This window comes from Hydra viridissima, unplaced genomic scaffold (assembly GCF_058129835.1).
Source record: "Hydra viridissima isolate aposymbiotic clone 2 unplaced genomic scaffold, HvirCarnegie_v1 scaffold_4, whole genome shotgun sequence".
Classification (NCBI taxonomy): domain Eukaryota; kingdom Metazoa; phylum Cnidaria; class Hydrozoa; order Anthoathecata; family Hydridae; genus Hydra; species Hydra viridissima.
This window is the reverse complement of record NW_028324303.1, coordinates 6,767,910-6,792,769: the sequence shown is the minus strand read 5'-3', so window position 1 is coordinate 6,792,769 and position 24,860 is coordinate 6,767,910. Positions and strand designations below refer to the sequence as shown.

At 29.7% G+C, this 24,860-nt stretch overlaps 2 protein-coding genes across 2 annotated transcripts; one reads left to right on the top strand and one right to left on the bottom strand.

The window, feature by feature from the left end:
- Positions 1-2,404: 2,404 nt before the first annotated feature.
- LOC145182562 (pyruvate carboxylase 1-like) lies at positions 2,405-18,928 on the bottom strand. Its single transcript, XM_080057735.2, has 16 exons — positions 18,506-18,928; positions 15,780-15,995; positions 15,452-15,632; positions 14,493-14,796; positions 14,113-14,275; positions 13,630-13,812; positions 13,039-13,263; positions 12,546-12,792; positions 11,365-11,600; positions 11,077-11,238; positions 9,633-9,882; positions 8,765-9,009; positions 3,508-3,687; positions 3,285-3,381; positions 2,866-3,158; positions 2,405-2,759 (listed from the first exon to the last, which is right to left on the bottom strand). Exons 1-16 carry the CDS (start codon positions 18,866-18,868, stop codon positions 2,508-2,510), a joined length of 3,597 nt encoding a protein of 1,198 aa, XP_079913861.2. The 5' UTR covers positions 18,869-18,928; the 3' UTR covers positions 2,405-2,507.
- LOC149889597 (uncharacterized) lies at positions 7,285-8,265 on the top strand. Its single transcript, XM_090084154.1, has 2 exons — positions 7,285-7,555; positions 7,625-8,265. The coding sequence occupies exons 1-2, from the start codon at positions 7,399-7,401 to the stop codon at positions 8,152-8,154; spliced, it is 687 nt and encodes a 228-aa protein (XP_089940280.1). The 5' UTR covers positions 7,285-7,398; the 3' UTR covers positions 8,155-8,265.
- Positions 18,929-24,860: the final 5,932 nt, after the last annotated feature.

Here is a 24,860-nt window from a genome sequence, read left to right as displayed (position 1 = left end):
GTTTTATAACTGTATTGATTTTTAATCCATAATCTTTTCATTAGATAAAGATATTATGTTTTGAAATACAGCCTTTGTTGTTCTTTTTTCCGCCATTATGCATTTTTAATAAGTTTTAAAATTTATCTTTTTAAATAAAAATAATTATAACACTTTATTAAAACAAGTTTTCATCAAAAAGATACATTTTAATATAATATTTCACAGTTTCATTTTTTCCCTGGTGTACCACCTTAACAAATTTCTGCATTAAGCCAAGCTTAACATGGAGAGGTGGTAAAAGAATTTTCTGAGGTTCGACCAAAGGATTATATTGGACACTATTTCTTCCTGGATTATACTCCCTTTGATGCTAGTCATGTTTGACATAATGTTCTGCAGTAGCATGGCTGTCCCACAATCACAGGAAACAACAGAACTTTGTAAACCCTTCTTACATGCCCATTAACATTCCTATGACTTTAAAATCACCACAAATATTCAACTGATGAGTTTTGTAATCGATTGCTTCGAGGAATATTCTCATGTTTTCATGTGTTTCACTTAAATGAACGGAATGTGCATTTGGTATGCAAGGCCTTTGATTGCCATCATGTAATAGCACAGCTTTCAAACTCCGCTTTAAAGAATCAATAAACAAGCGCCATTTAGAAGCTATTTGGAGCTACGATAAAGCTCCAAAAAGTAAAGGTTAAGTAAAAATTGAAAGAAAAAAACATTAGTAACTTCCATTTAAAGTTTTTCCACTAACACCAAAAAAAATGCTCAATCGCCAAAACTCTCCTTGCCCAGGTCAAGTTCAACAATTTAAAGACTTTCAATCCAAGAGGAATAAAAATTTTTAGATTGTTGAACATGTTATAATAATTACTTTTATTTAAAAAAAAAAAAATAGAAGCTGATAACAAATCTCAGAAACTAAGTTGTGTTGTTTAAAAATGACACTTTTGCTCATAATTTTTTGATAATAGAAGCTTGAATAAATATTAGGTTGGAAAGAAAATTATTTCGCACTTTCATAAAATAGTTTAATTCCTTACCACCCTCTGAATGAGCACAATTGATCTACAATATAATCGCCATCATTATCAATCAACATTTATTAGGCAAGGATTGGATCCAATTCTTTTAGAAGCTGCCTAGCTGCGTCTCGAAGAATCTACGAATGTCGGCTTTGAGTCGGCAAATATCATCGTAACTATTCTTTGACATTTTAAATTGAAAGGCACGGAAAAGGAGGTCAGTCGGAGCGATGTCTATAAGCTAAGACATGTTTATTTAGCCGTGTGTAGCAGCGCATTGTCGTAGGAGAAAATAAATCATTTGGTGCTGCGACGGCGTTTGAGTGACTTTCTGCCTGAGTCTTTCCAGTTGTTGACAGTAATAGTCAGCAAATATGGTGGTGTTAAGAGGAAAAAGCTCGAAACGCACGATGTAATGTACATCCAACCACACTGATAACATGACCTACTCTTGGTAAGGATATACTTTGGGCTCTAGTTCTGCCCGCTCTTCAGCGCCAACCCACTGACGCTTTTGTGTGTGGTTAACATAAAGTACTCACTTCTCATCGCCAGTAGTTAAGTAATCTAACCAGTCAAAGCATTGCTTTTTGGAGAGCAAGAATGTGCAGATCTCCAAACGCATGTCCTTTTCATGTTACGATAGACTGTTGGGAACCTTTATCTCCAACTTTAGAACCTTTCCAAATGAATGAAGACAGTACAGCAATGTGTGAAAACATCGAAGTGTAGAGGCTATACAGGCAGCTAATGAGTTTTGTATCCTCCACCAGTTTGTGCACCGTTTCAGAATCAATTTCAGTTATACGACCAGATGTTCGTTGGAACGAAAAAGTTGAAAACAAATTTGACAAGTGCGTTAGGTAATACTGCCTTGGCCTAGGACTTGACATATTATGCTCGACCTCACCGGCGTAATAACCGAGCTGAAACTCATATAAAACGCTATGTCAAATATCTCTGCTTTGAAGTCTGATGTCCAACTGAATCACATGTACTCGCTTTTATATTTGCGTGAAAATTTCTAGAAAATAATGTACAGTTGATTCAATAAAAGGAACTGCTAAATTATTCTAGAAACTTCCCGCGTTCTAATGAGATTCCATTTGTAACGACGCAAGTGCGAAAATTTTTTTATTCCAACCCAACAATTATTTTTTGCTGCATTTTTAACCATGCCTATTTGTAGCCTTTTTACAGAATCATGTTCATATTCTATGGGAAACATCTTCTACTTTCATAAGTATACCAAAAGAAGACTGTTGACCAACGATAACTTGCAAGAAAAGGGTGAAGTCACCGAAAATTGATTTTCTGAGACGTCAGATTTACAAAAACCAAAAAAAAAAAAGCTTGATACTTATTTTCATCAAGCGAAAGAATTGGCGATAAAAAAATTCATTTTATTAACCGTAAGAAAACATCACATGAAGAATACTTGGACTTTACACATAATATACGAATTTCACAAATAATAAAAATTATTCAAGGGTCAATAGTAATTAAAAGGTCTCCGGCCAAAACCGACTGATTAACAGTTGCAGTTATACTAGATATGGTACCATCGACAGGTGCAGTCACGTTAGTTTCCATTTTCATAGAGCTTAAAACAAGGATTGGCTCACCCTTTCGAATTTTATCTCCTTCCTTTACACAGAGCGAAATTACTTTACCAGGCATAGGGGCACCAACTGAACCCTTAACACCTTTAACTGCCTTAGGGTTTCGAATAACCGTCTAAAAAAAAAAAATTTAATATTTTTACTGCAGATATTTTCAGCAACTTGCTATAGCAATCAAATCGGATTCTTAAATGAATAAACAGATGAATTAAATATCTTACCTTAGCCACTTTTTTGTCTTCGACTAAAAATGAACGTAACTGACCATTTGCTTCACAAAATACTTCACGATGACCTGTTTCATTTACATCTCCCACAGCTAAAATTTTTAGGTGAAGATTTTTACCCAACTCAATTTCCACTTCTATTTCCTCCCCTAATTCCGGACCCACAAAAAACAAGCGAGTTGGCAGTCCGGTAACTGGGCCGTATTCATCGCGAAACCTTGCATAATCTTTAAATACACTTGGATACATACAATAACTCATGACATCACAATCGCTAATTGACGAACCTGAGAAAATGGGTTTTATTATTTTTTATTTTTATTATAAAAAATGTTAATGTACAACTTGAAATGATGTACTTCCCATATTTCATTTAAAGTAAATGAAATCATGAAACCGCAAAAAAGACTCACCAAACTCTTTGACGAGTTCTTGTTTAACAGTTTCCAAGTCAACAGGCTTTAACTCTTTACCAGCTCTCCCATCAATTTGTTTTCTACCCTTCAAAATCTAAACATTAATGTTAAAAATCATAATCTATACAAAAATTATGAAAAATCATAAATTACACACCTAATACAAATTACATATACAAATGATAAAACTATAGAATAGTGTCAAAATTAAAAAACTAACTTTGGTTCTGAGAGGTTCAGGATATCCTCCATAAGGTTGCCCTAAATGTCCCTGCATAAATTCGATAACGGACGATGGAAAATCAAGCTCGTGTGCACGATTTAGAACGTCATTTTCGTCAAGATTATTTTGTACCATGAACTGAGCCAGGTCTCCAACAATTTTCGATGTTGGGGTTACCTATACCAAACGAAGTCTATTTTTTATTAAAAAGCGTAAATTAAGCAGTTAATGCAAAAAAAAAAGTTAACTGAAGAAATTTCCAATAAAAAATCCTGTTTATTTAAAAAAAACTTTGGGTAAGTTTTCGGGTATTGCACCTTAATTGTACTTTTACCATACAGCTGGATACACCCTAAAAACTATACGGTCAGAAAATGTAGAAGTAAAAGAAGAGAGTATGTCAAAATGGGTGTATATTTATTTACTTTTAACCACAAGGAATTAGGCAGCATAGGAAATATCCAAAAGCTAAACTAAGGTGTGAAAAAGAATACACCTTCAGAAAGACAAAAGTTTAGAATTTCAAAATCTCAATTTTTTTAGAAAATTGACCCTGAGTTTTCAAAATTTCAAATTAAGTTTGAAAAAAAAGTGATTGCAGTAACTAAACACTAGTACTTAAAGGAAAACACTAAACTGTTATGCCCTTAAGCTTAGTTTCTGGCATTTGCATTCAAAAAGTCTAGGTGTATTTTTTGGGGTGCATTTTGTGAAAAATGATATAAACTGAAAACATCTCTGCTTCTTAATTATGATCAGGAATCTTAACACACTCCAGACATCAGTAACAATATAAAGATTATAAATATGTATTAATGTTGTTTCTATTTATGTTTTTAACAATGTTGAAATTTACCAACGTCATAGACTTACTACAGTCTTTTAACTTGAAGACAGAGAGGACATTGCTTATATTGCGAATACACTTGAGTTTCTATAGGAGGAATTTGATTTCTTTCTTCTTTCCTTTCTTTGGTGTTTACCTTTTGTTGATTTTTTTTTTCTTTTTTCTCCTTTATTTTTTTCTAAAAGATTTATCAACTTTTTGCCTTTCATTGACCCATGTACTTAAGTAACTCAGACATTCTCTTTCAACTGCTTTGAATTTTTACACAGTATGATGCTTTTTCTCATGCAAATCCATGAAAAAAGAGCTTATCAATAATTTCTACAGCTTGTTTGAAACTATTCTTAATTTATGTTTTTTTTTTTTTTTTAATCCACGTTGTTTGTAAAAAGATTTTCTTGAAAGACTTCCTGGTTTATCTGCTGGTTCTAACATAGGGACAATGCTTCTGGTTTCATACCTTCCCCAGCTCTTTTGAACCTGCCTTAGTGCATTAGTTAATCTTTTGTTGTCTACCTTTTCCATATTCTTACAAGCATCAGCATAAATACTTCTCTCTTAATTGAATTGAATTCTGTAAGCATGGAAGCTTACTACCTCACATATTCTTGATGGATCCAGCATCACTACTGTAGTGTCTAGAAGAAAGATGAAAAGATTAATCTCTTTTTTGAGTGCTTGCATGCACCTGTTTTTATTCTTTACGAATGCAATAATAGACTCTTGTTTATTATGTGATCAAGTTTCAATACTGCTTGACCCTTGCATTATTCTTCTTGAACAAAACAATTGCAAGATTTAAAAAACCATAGCTACCAGGAAGAACCCCATTAAGGGGCATTTTTCAAAACTAATATAAAAAAATTTTTTATTATTTGTCCCTAGAGAAAAATTCCAGTCCCTTCCTTTTTTATGTGTCTTTTGGGTTGCAACTGCTTGTATTTGGTTGCATTTACAACAAGCATGAAATTTCTATGAACATTGATCTTTATTTACTAGAATAAAACATTTTGTCATTGGATTTGTTATAGCTCCGGAGATAAATGGCAGATTTGAAGTAATAACAGCCCAGAAAATAAGTAATGTTTTCAAATCAATAACTTTACTAAATTTCTTTTTGATAGATAGGTTGACAGAAAAAACCATATGCTAAAAAGATAACTTCTAACTTTTAATAAGAACTTTATTGCAATTAATTAATTTTTACTAAATTGTAAAAACCTATTCTATTTCAGTGATCAAGAATTTGTTGAAGTACTGGATGAAGCTGAAAATTCTAAGCAAAAGAAAAAACCTTGTTGCAGTAAGAAAGAGACATCTTTCTGAAACAAATAAAAAGGGTTATGTGAATAAATGAAAAGCCACAGGAAAATTAGTAAAAATAAGATAAACTGAAATGAAGACATAGCTTTCCTTAGAGATCAGCTAGGAGAAAGGATGCTTAGGGGGTCTGGAAATTTCACTACACTTTGGAATGTAGATCTAAATATAATCATATCGGGTAAGGTCTATCTTAAAATATTACTGAAAATTTCTTTAAGTCTGTTAATATCAATAATAGCAACGCAACTGATAGTGAATTTGAAATCAAAACCCTGATCCTGAAAGGGTTTAACAGCACACTGTTTTACAGCTATGTAAAGCAGTGAGCAGTGTTATTGTTAATTCTGGTAGTGGTGTGAATTTGTGTGCTCAAACTCCTCATCTTAAAAAGCTGTAGTTTTAGTTTTGATGGGTGAAAATAAAATCAGGGATTACATAAGAAACACTGTTAAGTCAGTTAATTATTTTATAAAAATTCATAGGAAAAATATGACAGAGGGAGAAAAAGTTTTTAAAAGGTAGGTTAGCTGTTCTTGCAGGGATTGAAAGATAAACTGAGATAAACTGGAATAAACTTGGAATTCCTGAAATTAGTTCTTGTTCAGGAAAACATTAATAAGAAATTTTAAAAGAACTTTTGCCTTAAACTACAAAATTTATTTATTCTTTCCCTTTTTTCTTATGATAATTCTCCATTTTACAAATGGAAAACATGTTCATAGCAAATTAATTTAACTTCAGAAAATTGTCTTTGATTTATATTGGGCTGCACAGTGGGCCAGGTGGTAGATAAAACCTCAAAAAAAAATATTCGAAATACTTCCAACTACTTAGTATATTATGTATATAAGAGCATAATGTATGGTTTAAAACATTATTTGTAGTTTGATAGTACATCATAAATGTACAAATATCATTTACAATTGAATATATTTAGGAATTCATTTATTAATTTTTATAATAGATATATCACCTACAACTATGACAATGAATAACCTTTAAACTATTTAACATATGCGAAATTAATTGACACTTTATTAAAATTTAATTTTATAGCTTTACGAAAAATACCACCACAAATTCCAAGGTCTTGTATTAAACTCACAGTTTCATTTTGAAATATAAAGGCAAGATTCTTATTTATAATATCAAAATATTATATTAAAAGTGGCGCATATAGTTTAGAACCTGCTGGAACAGCTTATTAATGTTAAATAAGTTAATACAATATATGTATAGCCTGTTGGTGGTGTTTAATTCTGCTCTTAGCTGCCCCTTTAAGTTTGGTAAACATTTAAAAAAAGATATTTTCGTAAAATGCTATTAGTGACAAACCTATTTTTTTGGTTTTAGTTAATAATAGGTGCTGTGCTTATTATACTAGCCTAATTAAATGTAGCTGAAATGAAAATAATGGCCATATTCATGTTATATTAGTTTATAGTGGTTGCACTTATTATGTTAAAATCATTTTTTTGTAGTTGATATGAAGATAAGTGATGTCCATAAACGTATATGGCATGACCAACTAAAACCTAGTGATAAATCATTTTCTTTGTCTGTAGAAGCTATTCTAGTCTCTATGAATTTGGGTTTTACTGGATGTGCTGCGTTTTTAAAAGTATATCAAAAGAAATGGAAGGATGCAAACCGGGGAAATATAAAGTTGGAAATATAAGGAAATATAAAGCCTGCATTCCTGGATTAGGTTTTTTGAAATGGTATTACATATTGGATACAAGCTGGAAACTCAAAAGTGGCAGTCTAGAGCTATTAAAGATAAGGAAAATGTTAAGCAAATGAAGAAACGTATCCAGACAGAATTTATGAACCAAATGGGACTGGTCGTGGATTTCCCAAAAAGTGGAGGATCTGGTAAGTGAAATTACATAAATACTTGTATATGAATCATCAGGTTAACTATCACATATATGCAATTTGTAGGTACCAGTAATGATGGAAACACCGCCAGACGAGCCTTTGCAGACTATCAATCAACTGCCAAAATTTTGAAAGTAGATGAAACTCTTTTATTTTATTTTTACATCATTCTAGTCACTTTATCATCTGGATTTGAAATTGGTACTGTCAAGTTTAAAGAGTTTTGTATTACTGCTCTTAAACTTTACATATCTAAGTATTCCTGGTATTACATGTCACAATCAGTACACAAAATTTTAGTTCATGGCCATGTCATTATTGCTAGACGGTACTTGCCAATTGGACTGATGTCAGAGGAAGCACAAGAGGCCTGCAACAAGGATTTTAAAAAGTTTAGGGAAGATTTCAGTAGAAAGACTTCTAGAATAGATACAAATCGCGACCTGGTTAACAGACTACTTGTATCTAGTGATCCTGTCATAACATCATTCAGAAAAGGTCATAACAAAAATAGTAAGAGTTTTAAAAAAATCCCCAGTGAAGTTCTGGCTTTGCTGAGGGAATCAGCTCCACCTTCTTCTTATTCTTTGTAGCTAAACACAATTTGTTGTTTGATTTTTGAAAAGAAGTTTGATTTAAAAAAAATTTTTTTACTAAGCCTATTAATTGTAATTTTGTTATTAAAAATTAAAATATTCTTGATAAAAATAAATATTATTTCATATATAATGATTATTTATATATCTAAATGAGTTTGGGGAGCAATTGGGTAATAATTAGGTTTTGTCAACCATATCCTATATATCTGGCCCACTGTGGGCTGGTGCAAATCTTAAAAATAATCTGACATCAAACTTTTTGAGCTTAAAATTATTTTAACATATCTGATCTACCATTTCAGGTGTGGGCTGAATTGAAAAAATTTAATCCCTTAAGGTACAACATTTAAAGGTACAATCAAAAAACTTTGTTCCTAATTTTAGCCATAGAAATGCTTTTTTTGATTCACCAAAAATTACTATTTTTCAAATTCTAAATTTTCTAACCACTTAACAAAAAAATGCTAGAGAATGAAACAAAATTAAATATATATTCCTATGTAATAGACTGACTTCATTTTAAACTATAGTCTTAGATGGGTAAAATATTGGCAACCTTAGCTTAATTGCAAAAAAAAAAATTAAGAAAATAATCTCTAGCTACCTTGATAAGATCCCCTAAAATTTTGTTCGCAATTGAATACTTCTTTTTAATTTCTGTAAATTTATCACCCAGTCCTAAACTGAATGCTTGAAATTGCAAGTTAGTATACTGACCACCTGGGATTTCGTTTACAAACACATCTGAATTTCCGCTTTTCATTGTACCAGAACATTCAAAAGGAGCGTATAAACAGCGGGTTTGCTCCCAGTAAGAACTATACTGAAAGATATCTTCAAGTTGAAGATCTGAAAAAGGATTTTAAAATAATAATTATCCAGAACCTTATCTAAATGAAAAGTAAACTTTTAGGTAGATGTACATTTTACTTTTTTATCAAGTCAAGAAAAATTACAATGCTGGATATCTGAAATGTTGAATAATGATGTGAATATGTTAGTGGTTCATGATGTTAAAAATGCCAACTGATTATGTTAAGAAAATGCCAGTGATAAGTGATATACAAGATTTGAGCTGTTTGTGATTATCAGAAGATGGAATTTGATGAAGTTTGAAAAACCTTGTACTAATTTTTTGTGCTGGATTAAAATGTTGAGCTTCATTTTTCCAATCGCGTTTGTGCTAAAAGTGTTTTTTGTGCTAAAAGTGTTTTTTTGTGCAAAGTTAAGAAAATTAAGTATAAAATAGGAAACAAAATAAAATAGGAAACTCAATTATTGATTATGAAAGTAATGGTAATACAGAAATTATAAATAACAAAAACAAAGATAAAAGCAAATAAAACTCTAACAAAATCAAAAACACAAGATAATAGAAGCAAATGTCTTTAAAGTAAAGAGCATGTTATTTACCACAAATTACAAATCTAAAAATAGCAAATCAAAATTACTTTATTTTGGAGTTATCATACCTGTCTCATGTTCTGTATTTTTTAGACAAGCAACAATAGCTCCCATACTTGGCTGTGATGTCATTCCAGACATGGAGTCAACAGCACAATCAATAATGTCAGCCCCTGCCTCAGCACAAGCTAGCATTGAAGCAACACCAGCACCAGCAGTGTCATGAGAGTGAACATGGATAGGAAGTTTTGGATATTGAGCACGTAATGAACCAATAAGAATTTTAGCAGCTTCAGGCTTAAGTACACCTGCCATATCCTATGTGAAAATTTATATTTAAAATATGCAATATTATAGTATACAAGAAAGCAGACAGTATAAATATTTGGTTATTCTGTTCTATACTTCATATTGTAAATCACATCAAACATTTTAAAGAATTTCTAAGGTATATCAAATATCAAAGTTGTGTATTCCCCAATTGCAAAATTTTGCTGAAAATAGATCTAAAGAGTCTTGGAGTATTCACTTACTTACTTCACATACTTTTTTTTCATTTTTAGATGACATAATTTTAGATGACAGACCTGTGACATTCAAGTGAATAGTCTGATTCAAGAACTTTTCTTAATTATCTTAAAAGCCCGTAAGCCAAACTTGGGACATTTTAAAATGAAGATATTTTAAGTAATAGTTGCTACTTGTAGCTTAAAATTTGGTGTATTTTAGACAGGAATTCCATGAATTAATTTAGAATATCAGAGATAAAAATTTTAAAATGATAACTCATGATAAGGAAAATATAAGTTATCTTTGGCTGCATGAAAAAATAAACAAGCAGTATTATTGAATATAAATCTCTCAAAAATAATTGATACTCAAAACCATCAAGTAATGTTGTTTTATAATTAGTGGTGTTAAAAAAAAGCAAAACTAAGATTTGATTTGTTTAAATTGACTTCATAGTAATGCACTTATGATTCATAAGAGCATTACTATGAAGTTCAAATGTAAATATTTCCAAAAAAATATAAGAGGATTCAAGGGTAGTCTATGGATTAAACCATCCATATTTCTGTAATTGTTTGAAATTTTCAGGGTTATCTATGTTTATTAAGTACTTTATGAGTTAAAAAATCAATACATTCTGAGATACATGATGACATTGGTGGTTAAATTTTAACTACTGAGCTTATACAGTCTTTTGAGTAAAGATTTAGTTTTCTTTGGTTTCATGATTGTCATTAAAAGCTCTTGGAAATTATTCAGTGTATACAAAACCAATTTTCTGTAAGAAACAGAAAAAGCCATTCTTCTGTTAAAAATAACTTTTAGCAAATAAATATAAAAACTAAAGAATAATATTTTTTCAAAATGGTTATTTTGATCAACTAATTTCTTACAAGTAATCTCATTTAGAAATTTTCACGAGGCAAAAGTACCTTCAATTGATTTTTATTTCTAAAGCAATCTGAATGATTAATTTATTAACATAACAAACTATAAATATACCTTAATACAAAGAATATGTGTACCAGCTTTAACAAGCTGCTCAGCTAAATTCATGTAATAATCAATATTATATTTCTCTTTTAAAGGATCAGCAACATCACCAGTGTAAGATATTGCAGCTTCAACAACTCCCCCAGCTTCACCTGCAGCATCAATCCCAATCTTTAGAAAAATGTGGTTCAAAATGAAGTATTATTAAATTATTGAAAGTTGAACAATATTGCAACAATTTTAGGATATTGGAAACTTAATAAATAAACTATAAATTAAAAATATAAATATAAAAACCTGCAAATTGGGTAAATAATTAAGGGCATCAAAAATTCTGAACACATCCATGCCATACTTATGTGAAAGTTTGCAAAATTCAAAGACAACATTGTCAGGGTAGTTAGTGTAACCCACTGCATTGGCTCCTCTTAGCAACATTTGCAAAGGTATGTTAGGTATTTTTTCACGCAATTGCTCCAATCGCTCCCAAGGACATTCATTCAGAAATCTTAAAGAAACGTCAAACGTTGCTCCTAAGAAATAAAATTAAAACTTTTTATCTTAAAGGAGTAAAATTGAAAAAGCATTGACAGAAGATTTTTAAAAAATATCCAACATATTTAATATTGAAAAAACAACAACAGTAAAAAAAACAAAAAGAAATCCTAATCATTTAACTTTTTTTTTTTAATCATTTTTAAGGTTTATTCAAAAAAAAAAAAAACTTGTGTACAAAAAAACTGTAATATTTTAGATACTGCATTTACAATAGTATGTAATAAGTCTATTAAAAATTTTACAAAACAGTAAATTACTTCTTAAACTTACTTTAATTATTCTGGTCAAATAATGGAAGTAGCATTTGATGAACTGTGTTTTGTATTATTGCCCATTTTTTCAGAGAATTTGGATTAAGGGCAACACTAAACCTTATGTTTTAAATTTACAATAAAATATCTTCCAGATAATACTGTATAATCATTTACAAATAATTTTAGACTCATTAAACTTACAAGATGTCAAAACGCAATTTCACTTTTGACATTTAATTGCTATTAAAGAAACCCACCTAAAAAATCCACCAAAAATAAAACATAAAATGCTTCTTTTTCTTAAAAAATTATCTTGGTTAGTCTTTCAATTCAAAATTAAACTTAAGCATTTGGAAATAATATGGATTTTTCAGAGAAATAAAAAAATAATAACAAGTAACAATTTTAAAAAGATAATTGACAGATAGGTACAGACAGTAGACTTATCAATTGGTGGGGCATCAATTAAAAATGCCACATTACTGAATTGGAAACTGGATTTGACTTTAAATTGATGATGGCTCTAAACCTTCAATCTGAGCGTAGTTTCTCTCAATCTTAGTTTCCAAACTCCTTTTTGTAAATTTAGGGGGCTTTAAAATGTAAATGAAAAATTAAACATAAAACAATTATGAGCAAGTTAAAAATAAGAAGCAATCTTCATACCTCCCCAACATTCTAAACTGAACAAGCTAAAAAGTTTATCTGAAACAAAAGGAGATATTCTTAAAAGGTCGTGTGTTCGCACTCTTGTTGCAAGCAATGATTGATGTGCATCACGGAATGTTGTGTCTGTTAAAAGCAATTTATTCTCACGACGAACTGCTTTAATTAAACCCTCAGGACCTTCTGACTTTAATATATCTTTAAAGCCACCTGGCCGACTGAATCTGGACAGATTCTTGTTTTCAATCTACAAAAAATAAGAATTGCAATATTGTTAATTGTAACCATCATAATAATATAGAAATAAACAAAAAGAAACAATAGTAATAACAAGAAATAACAAAAAATGATACTAATGTTACTAAGTACAATAATAGCAATCAACAATAACAATCAGCAATAACAATCAACAATAACAATCAACAATAACAATCAACAATAATAATTAAAATATAAAATCAATCAATATTACAAAAATAATTATATCAAGAACCTTTGGCACTGTTGGAATAATTTTTGAAGGCTTTAAGCCAGTAGCCAAAGGTGTTTGTGGTCCATTCACAATTAATTCCCCAAGGTAATACAAAAGCTTGTTTGCACGGTTTTGTGTTGGTTGTACTTTCATAAGCTCAGGATAGTTGGTAATGAAATCAGTTCGTACATTCCCACTTAAAAAGTCAGGATGGTGCAATACATTCAAAAGAAAGGGAATGTTTGTCTAATAAAAAATAAGTTTTTTTAGAAAAAACATACAAGTAAGTTTATTAGCAGTTTTTATTTGAAAAAAAAATTTGCAAATAAACAAAAACAGCTTTTAAATTATTGCAGGGTTGTTAATGAATTAGACATGATTATTAACTCTCTCTGCTTAAAGTAAAAGTATTATGAAAATTGGGAAGTTTAGAAATATACATTTTTATCATTTCCATTAAAATTCTTGAATGTCATTTACAGAATGGCAATCAAAAAGCAAACATTTCTTTTTCCTTACAAAAAGTAAATCAATAGACCTTAATACACATTTAAGAAAACAAAAAAGACTGTAAGCTTTAGTTATAAATATCTTTACAGTACAATTACTTACTTTTACCCCACGTATCCTAAACTCTCTTAGTGACCTTTCCAACTTTGTAGCAGCATCTTTAAAGTCATTTGCATGAGCAATAACTTTCACTAATAAAGAGTCATAATGAGGTGATATAATTGCACCAGTAAATGCTGATGCACTATCTAGCCGGATTCCCATTCCCTCTCCACTACGAAACACCTGGCAAAATCAAAAAAGAAAAAAAACCTTTTTTTATTAAGTATAATCATATGTAAAATTATTTTAATCACTTATTAATGTTTGCTAAATACAATTTACAACTGAACAATTACAGTAGCAAAAAAGTGCTCATAAGTACTGATGCATATTAAAATAATGGAGTTTTCATAAACTTTATTCTGTTTGGACTTAGCAATTAGGTAGAATTAATGTGTCAAAATTGCAATTCAAGAAACTACATTTGTTACATCTTATAATTACAGAAATAAATGTAGTTTTTCATCACTACAAGTATCATACCTCTATTCTTCCAGTGTCAGGAACAAAATTATTTGCAGGATCTTCTGTTGTCACTCTAGCTTGTATTGCATACCCTCTGCACATAATTTTGTCTTGAGAAAGATTGAGTTCCTCAAGACTTTTGCCTTCAGCTACTCCTATTTGTGCGCGAACAAGATCTATTCTAAAAAATACTTTAATTTTAGTGCTCTCTGTGATATTTGTCCAAAAAAAAGTCTAACTTGCTTTTGACAAAAAAAAAAACCTTCCTTGACACCACTCAACTTATTGCTAGCTTCTGATTTACACGTTTTATATACAAATCCATCCACTTTGTTTAGAAACTAATTAAAACTTAAAATTTTTTAGAAACAAATAAACTCAATATAAATATTTCTAACCCAGTGATTTCTTCAGACACTGTATGCTCCACTTGAAGCCGGGCATTTACTTCAATAAAATAATAGTTTCCCTTCTCATCAAGGAGGAACTCCACTGTGCCAGCATTTCCATAATTAACTGCTTTGCACAATCGAACTGCACTCTCAGTCAATGTTTTGCGAATTCCTTCATCAAGTAGTGGAGCAGGGGCAATTTCAATTACTTTTTGATGACGCCGTTGTACTGAACAATCTCTTTCAAACAAGTGAACAACACTGCCATATTGATCACCAATAATCTGTACCTCAATATGGCGTGGACTTTCTATTAAAAATTTTTTTATTCAAACTTAATAAGATTAGTAATAAACTTAATAAACTAAATAAGAGTGCTGCTATAAATCCAGCTGCTACAATATGTAATCTTTTTTAACAAATGTTTTTAAAACACGTTATTAAACATGTAAAATGCTCAGAAATGCTTTCAGCTACAAATATGGGAACTATTTCCGCAATCTTTACACATTATTAAAAGTGTACAAAATTTATACCTTATTATATTAATAAAAATACTCAAGCTATAGCTTACACAAACTTAACAAATATTATCACATGATGAATTTTGTAAACTTAAAAAATAACTTGAAAAATTATATTTTTGAGTTTCTAGCTTTCTGTAATACATTTAGTTTCTTCTCTAAAAATTACTTTTTTAGTGAACACATATATCAGTAAATTTTGAAAAACTATATTAGGAAAATTTCTAAATGTTACATTGACATAGTCTCATAGGATTTTTACCATTTCTAGAGAATTGCTGAAACATTTAAAAAGATATTTTTAAAACACTTAACAAAATTATGCCAGCCTAACATCATGCACATGCACATGTTGATAGATCATGGGTATTAAAATATATTCACACATAAAAATCATGTAAATCATACACTTCATGCAAATCAAATTAATTGTTACCCTACCAATAAATTTTTCAACAAACATTGAACCATCACCAAATGCTGCTGTTGCTTCAGATGTTGCCAATTCAAACATTTTAGCAAGCTCACTTTCATTTCTTACAACACGCATTCCCCGCCCACCACCACCATAGGCTGCTTTCAAGATGACAGGGTAACCAAACGTTTCACAAAATGCTACAACCTAATAAAATAGGCAACTAAGAATGTGCAAAAGCATATTTAATTTACTCTACATACTTGTAAATATAAGAAACTACTTTACAAACTATTAATACTTAAGTAAGATAGTAATTAAATAAAGCAATCTTTATTAAAAAAAAAATCAAACCTCTTCTAATCTTTTAACAGGGGAATCAGTTCCTGGCACAACTGGAACATTGTTTGCTATAGCTGTTTTACGAGCTTCTATTTTGTCTCCCATCATATGAAGCACTTCTGGAGAGGGTCCAATGAATTTTATTCCATTTTTAATACAAGCACGAGCAAAGTCATGACGCTCTGATAAGAAACCATAACCAGGATGAATAGCATCCACATCATGCTCCTGCATGAAAAAACAAATTGATATAAACAATCTTATTCTCAAATATACATATTTTTAATGGCTTAATTAATAATTTTCAATGATAATGAATCACTAACATTTAACTTAATTGTAAGAGACAAGAATTTATTCAACTAATATAACTTTAGGAAGTTAAAAAAAAGTGAAAAACTTGCGCTGTGGTATGGCTTTGTAAATGTAGCTTCAGAATGGTTTAGGCTTATTTCCTCAATTACTTTCCTCTCAAATGCGCTGTTTGGATTGTTTCAGTTTTACCTGCATTATATACAGTATTTTCAAGGTATTTTGAAGCTTTGGGATTTGTAAAGATACATCTAAAAACTTTGGACTTGTTGGGTTAAGCATGTAGATGGCACTTAGCTGAATCTCATTCTTTGAACCTTAAAATTAGCTCTGTATGCAGTTTGTATCTTTTCTCAATAGAATCTGTGTTATTCTTAATATCTCTGCTACTCGTGCCTTGGATTCTGCTGCTGAGCAAATTTCTTTTCTATTCCTTTTATTTTTGCCGGCTTTAAATCTCTGAACAATATTGGCTGTAACAACCAAGTCCAGTAATATTAAAAATCTGAGAACTTGTTTTTTTCTTTTTCCAGAATATGGCTTACTACAAATCTCTCTAATTCCACATTGATAACATTTTAAAGGAGTTAAAAAATGTTTAAAATTTGTAACAACTTTTGAAAAATGTTATATAAAGAGATGCTGCTTTTTTTTCTATGAGCAATTTATTATCTACTGCTTATGGTTTTAAATAAAAATGAAGAGCTGAATTTTATTTTACTTTTTTTTATTTCTTTGTGGGCTAAAACCTATTGCCAGTTAAAAATCAGTATCTTATACTGTTTGTTTTTTTAAAACAAAAATTTAAGAAGCAAATTTTAAGTTATATACTGAGTGTCATCAAGAAAGGACCTTTCAGTATCATAAAATAACACTATTGTGAAACATCTTACAAAGGATAATGCTAGGTCTAGTTTGGAATCAAAGTTCTCTAAAAACCAAATGTTTCCATTCACTATATAGAAAACTGTCTCAAGGAGATTTAAGAACAGTTGGAAAGCTCAAGTCTATTCATGTAGGTAGTTAGATTGTGGAGCAAATCTAAAAAACACATGACTACATTGGGCAATTTCATAAATTCTTTCTTGATAAAGATGATAATACAAAGATATTAAAGATCATTTCTGTACCAAAACTCCATATTATAAATGAAGAATAATACTACTTATACTAATATTTATACTTAGAGATTAAGAGATTTTGAAGATATAGATAAGAAAAAAAAAAAAAAAAAAAGACTTCATTTACATTAATAAAATGGTGGGGGGCTTGATGACAAAAAAAATAGTAAAAAGTTATTTCAGATTCTTGAACTCTTGGGTGAGTTTGCAGTTTCTAAGTTCCTAGGGTATGAGCCAGTCAAGGACCTTACATCAATTGTTCTTTTTACTCAAAATAAGTGATCACTTTACAAAAAAATTTTTGGGATGTACTTTAGGATCAAACATACTCAGATCCAATTGAGAACTTCATAGTTATAAAACAGGTAGATTTCCATTTATAGACACTTTCTTTTCTATTTAAAATATTTTTAAAAAATCATGATATTGTCATTAAAAAAATTTACAGAATTTCTGGTGATGAAAATTGTGAAGGCGGTTGTAAGCTAAAAAAAAAGGTAAAAAAAAACTAGAAAAAACTGTTGTAACCGACTCCAGTATGAAATTTTGAAGTTTTTCACTTTCAAATGTGAATTATAAAAAAAATCAAAAAACTGTATTTGAATTTATTTAATAGTATATATACAAATACTTATAATACCGCAAGATATAATGTTTATATTTTTTTATAATACTTATAATACCGCAAGCTACACTATTTATATTTTTTACTCACAGGATCAACTGAAATACACTGCATATAGCTTATTTCCTAAACCATTATAATTAAACAAAACACAGAATTTTCAAAATAAAAGTACAAAAACTGCTGGCATCATAAGCTTATGAAGGAAATTGTTAATCAGGAACTAAGTTCAAGTAAAGGCTTTTAAAGTTACTTGGATGCCTTACTCTACATAGTGGCCAGTATCACTGGCACTCCCATTATTATCATGAGGCTATATATCATCCTTAGTTGTAGCAGTAATAAATTATCTGCCTTGAGTTATTTTTTTGAGAAATCAACAAAAAATTTAACTCTGTAAAAGATTGCAGCTTGTTTGAACAAATAACCACAATTATAAAATTTGTTGTATGACTTGCTTTGAAAATACTTGCTTTCATTAAATAATGATCTTTATAAAGTACTTATTAGTTAATTAAAATAAACTTTCTAATTTGTTTATAATGTATATTTTGTAAGAGCTATGGCAAAATGATAATGTGATGAACATTCATATAAAAAACCTAATGCCTAATTCAATAACAAAAGAATTTCTCCTAAAACTTTACCTACTCATCAGAGATATGCAAATGTATATATACCTTTGCAATTCGAACAATCTCTCCAATGTTCAGGTATGCAGCTACAGGTGGCATTCCTTTTCCAACCAAATATGCCTCATCAGCTTTCTGTCTATGAACTTGTTTAGAGTCTTGCTCTGAATAAATTGCAACAGTTCGAATCCCTGCCTCTGTTCCAGCTCTTGCAATTCGCACAGCAATTTCTCCACGATTTGCAATCAGTAGCTTTTTAATTTTACTTTTTGTACTTGTTTCTTTAAGGTTTTGCGAAGTTGAGCCATTTTGTCTCTTCAATTGTAATTGCAAAATTGGTAAAATATGTGAGGGGGATTGAGACTTAAGCAGAGCATCTTTTTTAAGTTTGGACACTGGAACACGGAGCATCTTATTTAAAAGACCAACAACTTGAATATTTTATATGTACCTTTCTGTAAACATATACAACAAATTACATATACATATTAACAATTAAAAATATATTTATATTTTTTTGTTAACATGTATATATACAACAATTCTGTAAATATACCACATAATATACATACATACATACATACATACATACATACATACATACATACATACATACATACATACATACATACATACATACATACATAAATACATACATACATATATGAAAATAGATATATATACATGAAAATACATTTCTGGGTATTTGGAAAAACCATAGAGCATGAAAAAACATTTCTGGGTATTTGCAAAAAACATATAGTATGAAAAAAACATTTCTGGGTATTTAAAAGCTGTGTCACATGCCAATTCATACATTTATTTAAAATTCCAGAAGACTATCAATTTCTTTAAGATCAACAAATTGCTAGGAAAATGATAATTGTGGAAGAGAGACTTTAAAATAAAAGATAAAAAAAATGACTTTAATTCAGAGGCTGGCAAGAGCTATACACAAAAAAGAGATACCTATGAGTTCTCTTTCTCTAATGAGATGAAAAACTTGATATTAGCAATTACCATCGATGCCTTACAAAATCTAAAACTTCATCTTAAATTGAAAGTTTGGCTTCATTGAAACTCCAACAGAATCTAAAAATACTAAAATTGAGATCCATGGAACTGGCATCATTAAGGGAAATACAAAAGTTAAATTACTTCAGAGCTGAAATAGCATGTGTTAGAAAGTTAGTTGGTTTTTGTTTTGACACAACAGCTTTTCATGTGCAATGAGATTGGCATCTAATTTAACATGTCTCTTACATTTCAAGTTATGAAACATCATAGAAAGTTGGAGAAAAGATCTTTAAATCTTTTTTAACTATTATAGGAGATTTAGAAGCATATACATATTTTAGTAACTTAGAGTTAAATTCATTTTGTGAAGTCTTTTCAAATTATTTGATCTGCTTTATTTTTTCCATATGTTTTCATATTAGTAAAAAATAAGACAAAATAAGCTATTATGCGAAGTTGAAATCAAAAAAAATTTTTTTCCTAACACCAAAAAAAAAAAAAACAGTTCACTTTTTTTCTTAAGTAAAATGAGCATTTAATCTACACTTTTTTAAGGGCAAGAGTTATAATACTTAAGGATATATATATATATATATATATATATATATATATATATATATATATATATATATATATATATATATATATATATATAATCATGCACCATTATTTCTATAGAAAAAATAGTTTAAAAACAGGATTATAGTACACATATTTTTAATAGATGCATTATCTAGAGACAGATAAAAATTAACAAAATAGCAAAAAATACAACAAATTTCTTTTTGTTAATCATATTAGTGATATAATTTCTTAAAACTGATTTATGTTACAATTCATTTCTGTAATTAATTAATCTATGTTCTAAATTAATTTGTTTTAAACTAATTTATGTTACAAACTGGCTCATGTTATAAATTGGCTTATGTTATAAATTGATTTATGGCATAAATTGATTTATGTTATAAACTATTTTACTTAATAGATTAATTTGTAGTAGAGTTATATACTAATGCTTCTTTAAAATATGAAGCTAGAAGTGAAGTATATTTTATGAAATTTGCTGTATTTTTTGCTATATTTGTTTACTTTTATCTGTCTCTAGATAATCCATCTATTAAAAAATATATGTACTATAATCCTGTTTTTAAACTATTTTTTGGAGATCTGCCAGTTGCAGGCAAAAATTTAGTGTAATAGCTGACGAGTGATATAACTTTTGTTATATGACTCGTCAGCTATTACACTAAAACTTACTTAAAATACTTACTTAAATTTTTGCTTGCAACTGGTAGATCTCCATAAGTTATTATATTGAGAAAACTTATAAGTTTTTATTAAAGTTAAAAAATATATTTAAATAAGTAAATATCTTTTAAACGGTAGGTTTAGGACATGCAAAATTACGCCTAAAAATATAGGCTATCTTTGGTATCTTTCAATACTTAACTCACTTTCGAAAAAGAGCTACAATATTTAAATTCTTGGCCACTGGTTTATTTCCAGAATCTTTCTATTAATAGCAATTTTTAATTTCGTATCAAATTTCGATATATTTAAAAATGAAGGATTCCCGCTTTAGACTTTTGGAAACGCAAATTAAAATGGTGAGTACATAAACACAGCCTATGTTTACTAGAGTGGAGTGTAAAATATTTTTCGTTTAGCTCGATGTAGCCTAATGATGTTAAAGCGCTGCCACTTGGTGTATTTAGTTTACATAAAATAATTTTTTTTATACAACTTGATATGTCACAAAGCGTTTCCAAACTTGACAATTGATAAATAATTTTGTAAGAAAACTGTCAAATCTGAAATAAAATGCTCACTAGTTTTACTTGTGAAAAACAACTAAAGACTTCAATTAAATTTCCGCCTTTGTCAAATTTTAGTCGAAATATGATAGTCACTCCTTCTTGTAGATCTTTTAGACTTAAAAAGCTTCTGCTTTACATTTCCTAAATAACAACCTTAGCCACGGGATATTCGCTTCTAAAGCTTGAAGGAGTTCATTAAAAAAAAACTTTGACTTAGATGTAAAAGAATAAAATTTGGTTGAATCCCAATTGGGTAAAAGCTTGAAACTGTCTTTCAGTTTTTGCGGCACAGCAGATGCTTCAGTATCAAGTTTCACGTCCACAGCAGATGCCTTAGTATTAAGTTTTAAACGAGTGCTCAACTGACTGTATTGCAAAAAAACTTCAAAAATTTCGTTTCTGAAATTTTTGCCGACGATTCTTCTAGGTTTGATATGGAAAACCTGAAAATAACAAGTGATTCTTTATTTTTAGATTTTGCCAACCAATTAGATTAATTTAATCATTCGCAGCAAACTTAGGTTTTATCAGTACCATTACACCTCTCGTTTTTGTTGTAATTCAATTCTTTGTAAAATTATGAGAAAACCCGGTGTTGCGGGAAAATACTTGCATTACTCAAAACAAAGACACTACAATTAAAAAAACTGGTCTACTTATCAATGGAAAGAAGTTTTATTTTGAGCTTGCCATTCTTCACAAGAGGTTAAAATAGGTATTACAAACATATTTTCGAAGTTATTGTTAAATAATGCAATAACTGAAGATGGCTGCCAGAAACTAGGAATTATGTCGATTTCTTTTTCTGGCAGTATAATACTATTTAGGTAATACGGTTGGTTTCAAGACTAGCACCAGCCTTAAAATTTACTTGTCCTTCGTCCATAAGGTTATCGTTTAACTAACCAGCTTTACTTACTAGGAACTTATCTGCCTCTGGGAACATATGCAGCTCGTTCTTGAGCCATAAAGACATAACTGGTGAGGATGATTTATTCTGCTGACACACTTTGCTTTCCAGAAGTGAGGTGAGGATGATTTATTCTGCTGACACACTTCTGCTTTTCAGAAGATTCGATTACTTGAGGTTGATTTACCGTCTGCTCCTTGAAAGAGGTGTTTTAGCTAAACAAGACTAAATATCTTCTTAAGAATCAACACCGATGTGTTTTTAAACTCCCAACTCCTTTTTCAGAGATACTCATTACAGCCTCCTATCCATCCGATCAAATCATTTGTTGTCCATCTTAATTTCTACTTTCGACAAATCGCGAGGTTAGAATTATTTTGTTCTATCTTCAAGTTTAAACGTTGGGAGAAAGTTTTTGATTTTTTATTAAAGTAAAAATTACTTAAAATTTTAGATTTAATTTTTAAAGAAATAATAACTTATATTTTACGTAATTTATGTTTAAACAAATTATTTAGAAAAAAAATTCTAAAATATAGCGTATTTTAAAAGTAATCATTACTTACTAAAATTAATAACTCATTTTCTCCCAACTTTTAAAATAGAAGATAGAACAAAATAATTCTAACCTCGTGAAATGTCTTCAGTTAATAGTCTTGTTTAAGATCATTCAAGCGAATCGACTTTGATTTATTTTTGAATAACTTCTTTGTAAATTTTTTTTGTGACTTGTAAATCATATCTTCTAGAGTCTTAAGTTGATCTGATCATTATTTCCCGGGAAATGATGACCCACGAAGTTGATATTTACTAGGAAACGAAGACTTTGAAGTCCTACTTTCCTTGGATCTTAAATTCCCACTACACTGGAGCAAGTATCCCTCCAATTGTTGAAGGCATATACCTGTTCTATATAGGGGAGAGGTAGGTAACCCCGGATACTAAACGTATAGCTGAAACTAAAGAAATTATTTAATTTTAAATACCACAAAAACGAAATATTGTTTAGCACCTTTAGAAGAACTACGTATTATCATCATTTGATTTACTTAATACTGCATCTAATTTTTATTTGCACCTTTAATTTTTTATCAATTTGTGATCAAATTTAATTTACAATAATTATACAAAATTTTTTTTTGTTTTTCTTTAAACAGCTATTTGTAAATAAGGTATGGTCGGGTGGTACCAGACACATGTTTGAAGGGTGCCTCCAGACAAATTTTCACATAATCAAAGTTTAAAACTTTTCGCATTAAGGAATTTGTAAAGTGATGAAGTATGATTTTATAAGTGAAGGATTTATGTGTATGTCTGGGGCTACATTCAACTTGAATATTGTGTTTCGTCATTTTTTTAATTTAGTTAACTTTGAAAACTATATAATTCGTGTGTATATCATAATCTGGCGATTATACGTCCAAGGTGTTTGCAGCTATTTTAACAAAGCGAGTTCATTTTTTAAATAAAGCCACGTAAGAGAACTCACTTTTACATATACACGCCCGGATTATCAAATCTTAAATATATATAAAATCCTAGCCAAATGAAATTTAAATATTTTAAAATAAGATTCATATTCCTTACAATAGTTGTGCCTTTTAAGAAAAGAGAGTCTGCTCTAAAAATAGATTAGTACTATTTTAGGAGATGAGATTGCCAAATGAACAAATGAACAGATTAATATTGAATATTTGTCAACAAGTTTCCTTCTCAACAACCTGAATAAGTGAGTTGGTATTTTAAAAACTGATTTCAAATACGCATTTAACTATTCTCTAGCAGATAACTACTTTCCAGCATTTAACTATTCTTCAGCAGATAAAGACTATATTTTTGTGAGATTTGTTTTTTTTTTGATTTTATTAAAACAAAGGAGGATTACAATTCTATGTAAAATTGATCTGTTTTTATTTTGTACAATCTTCAATCTCGGTTGAAAGATAAGCACCTGCTATTAAAGGATATCTTTATATGTATTTGTCGCAAAAAAAATTTAAATCTGATCACATTCTTCAGGAGAGACAGCTCCCTTTCCAAACGCTGCAATGTTCAAAATCCTTTCAAGGCTATTTCATAGATTTATGTAGCGTCTGAGTGGCGTTATTTATTGACTTTTCAAACAGACTGTTACAAAAAACCAACTAAAAGATATTCCAGTACTTTTGTTGTACACACTGTTCAATTAAAAGATATTCCAGTACTTGTTGTACACACTGTTCAACTAAAAGATATTCCAGTACTTTTGTTGTACACACTGTTCAATTAAAAGATATTCCAGTACTTGTTGTACACACTGTTCAATTAAAAGATATTCCAGTACTTGTTGTACACACTGTTCAACTAAAAGATATTCCAGTACTTTTGTTGTACACACTGTTCAACTAAAAGATATTCCAGTACTTTTGTTGTACACACTGTTCAATTAAAAGATATTCCAGTACTTTTGTTGTACACACTGTTCAATTAAAGGAAACTTTTGATACTTTAGGAAACTTATACTTGATGCATAACCTTTGCTACCACATGTCAATAAAATTTTATTTCTTACATTCTCATCTTCCCCAAAAAATCTGGTTAAGTATAAAGAATATATTATGTATTATATAGATGTACTCCTATACAGAGGACAAATGATACAGCTGGTAAATAAAATTCA

What these genes read in the sequence shown, in the direction of transcription:
- LOC149889597 (XM_090084154.1), top strand. Translation starts at nt 7,399, where the DNA reads ATGGTATTACATATTGGATACAAGCTGGAAACTCAAAAGTGGCAGTCT. An exon ending in CCCAAAAAGTGGAGGATCTG is followed by an intron (nt 7,556 to 7,624) that starts GTAAGTGAAATT and finishes TGCAATTTGTAG; the next exon opens with GTACCAGTAATGATGGAAAC.
- LOC145182562 (XM_080057735.2), bottom strand. Translation starts at nt 18,868, where the DNA reads ATGCTCCGTGTTCCAGTGTCCAAACTTAAAAAAGATGCTCTGCTTAAG. An exon ending in AGATTGTTCGAATTGCAAAG is followed by an intron (nt 15,996 to 18,505) that starts GTATATATACAT and finishes TTTTTCATGCAG; the next exon opens with GAGCATGATGTGGATGCTAT. An exon ending in CTGAACCTCTCAGAACCAAA is followed by an intron (nt 3,382 to 3,507) that starts GTTAGTTTTTTA and finishes ATTAATGTTTAG; the next exon opens with ATTTTGAAGGGTAGAAAACA.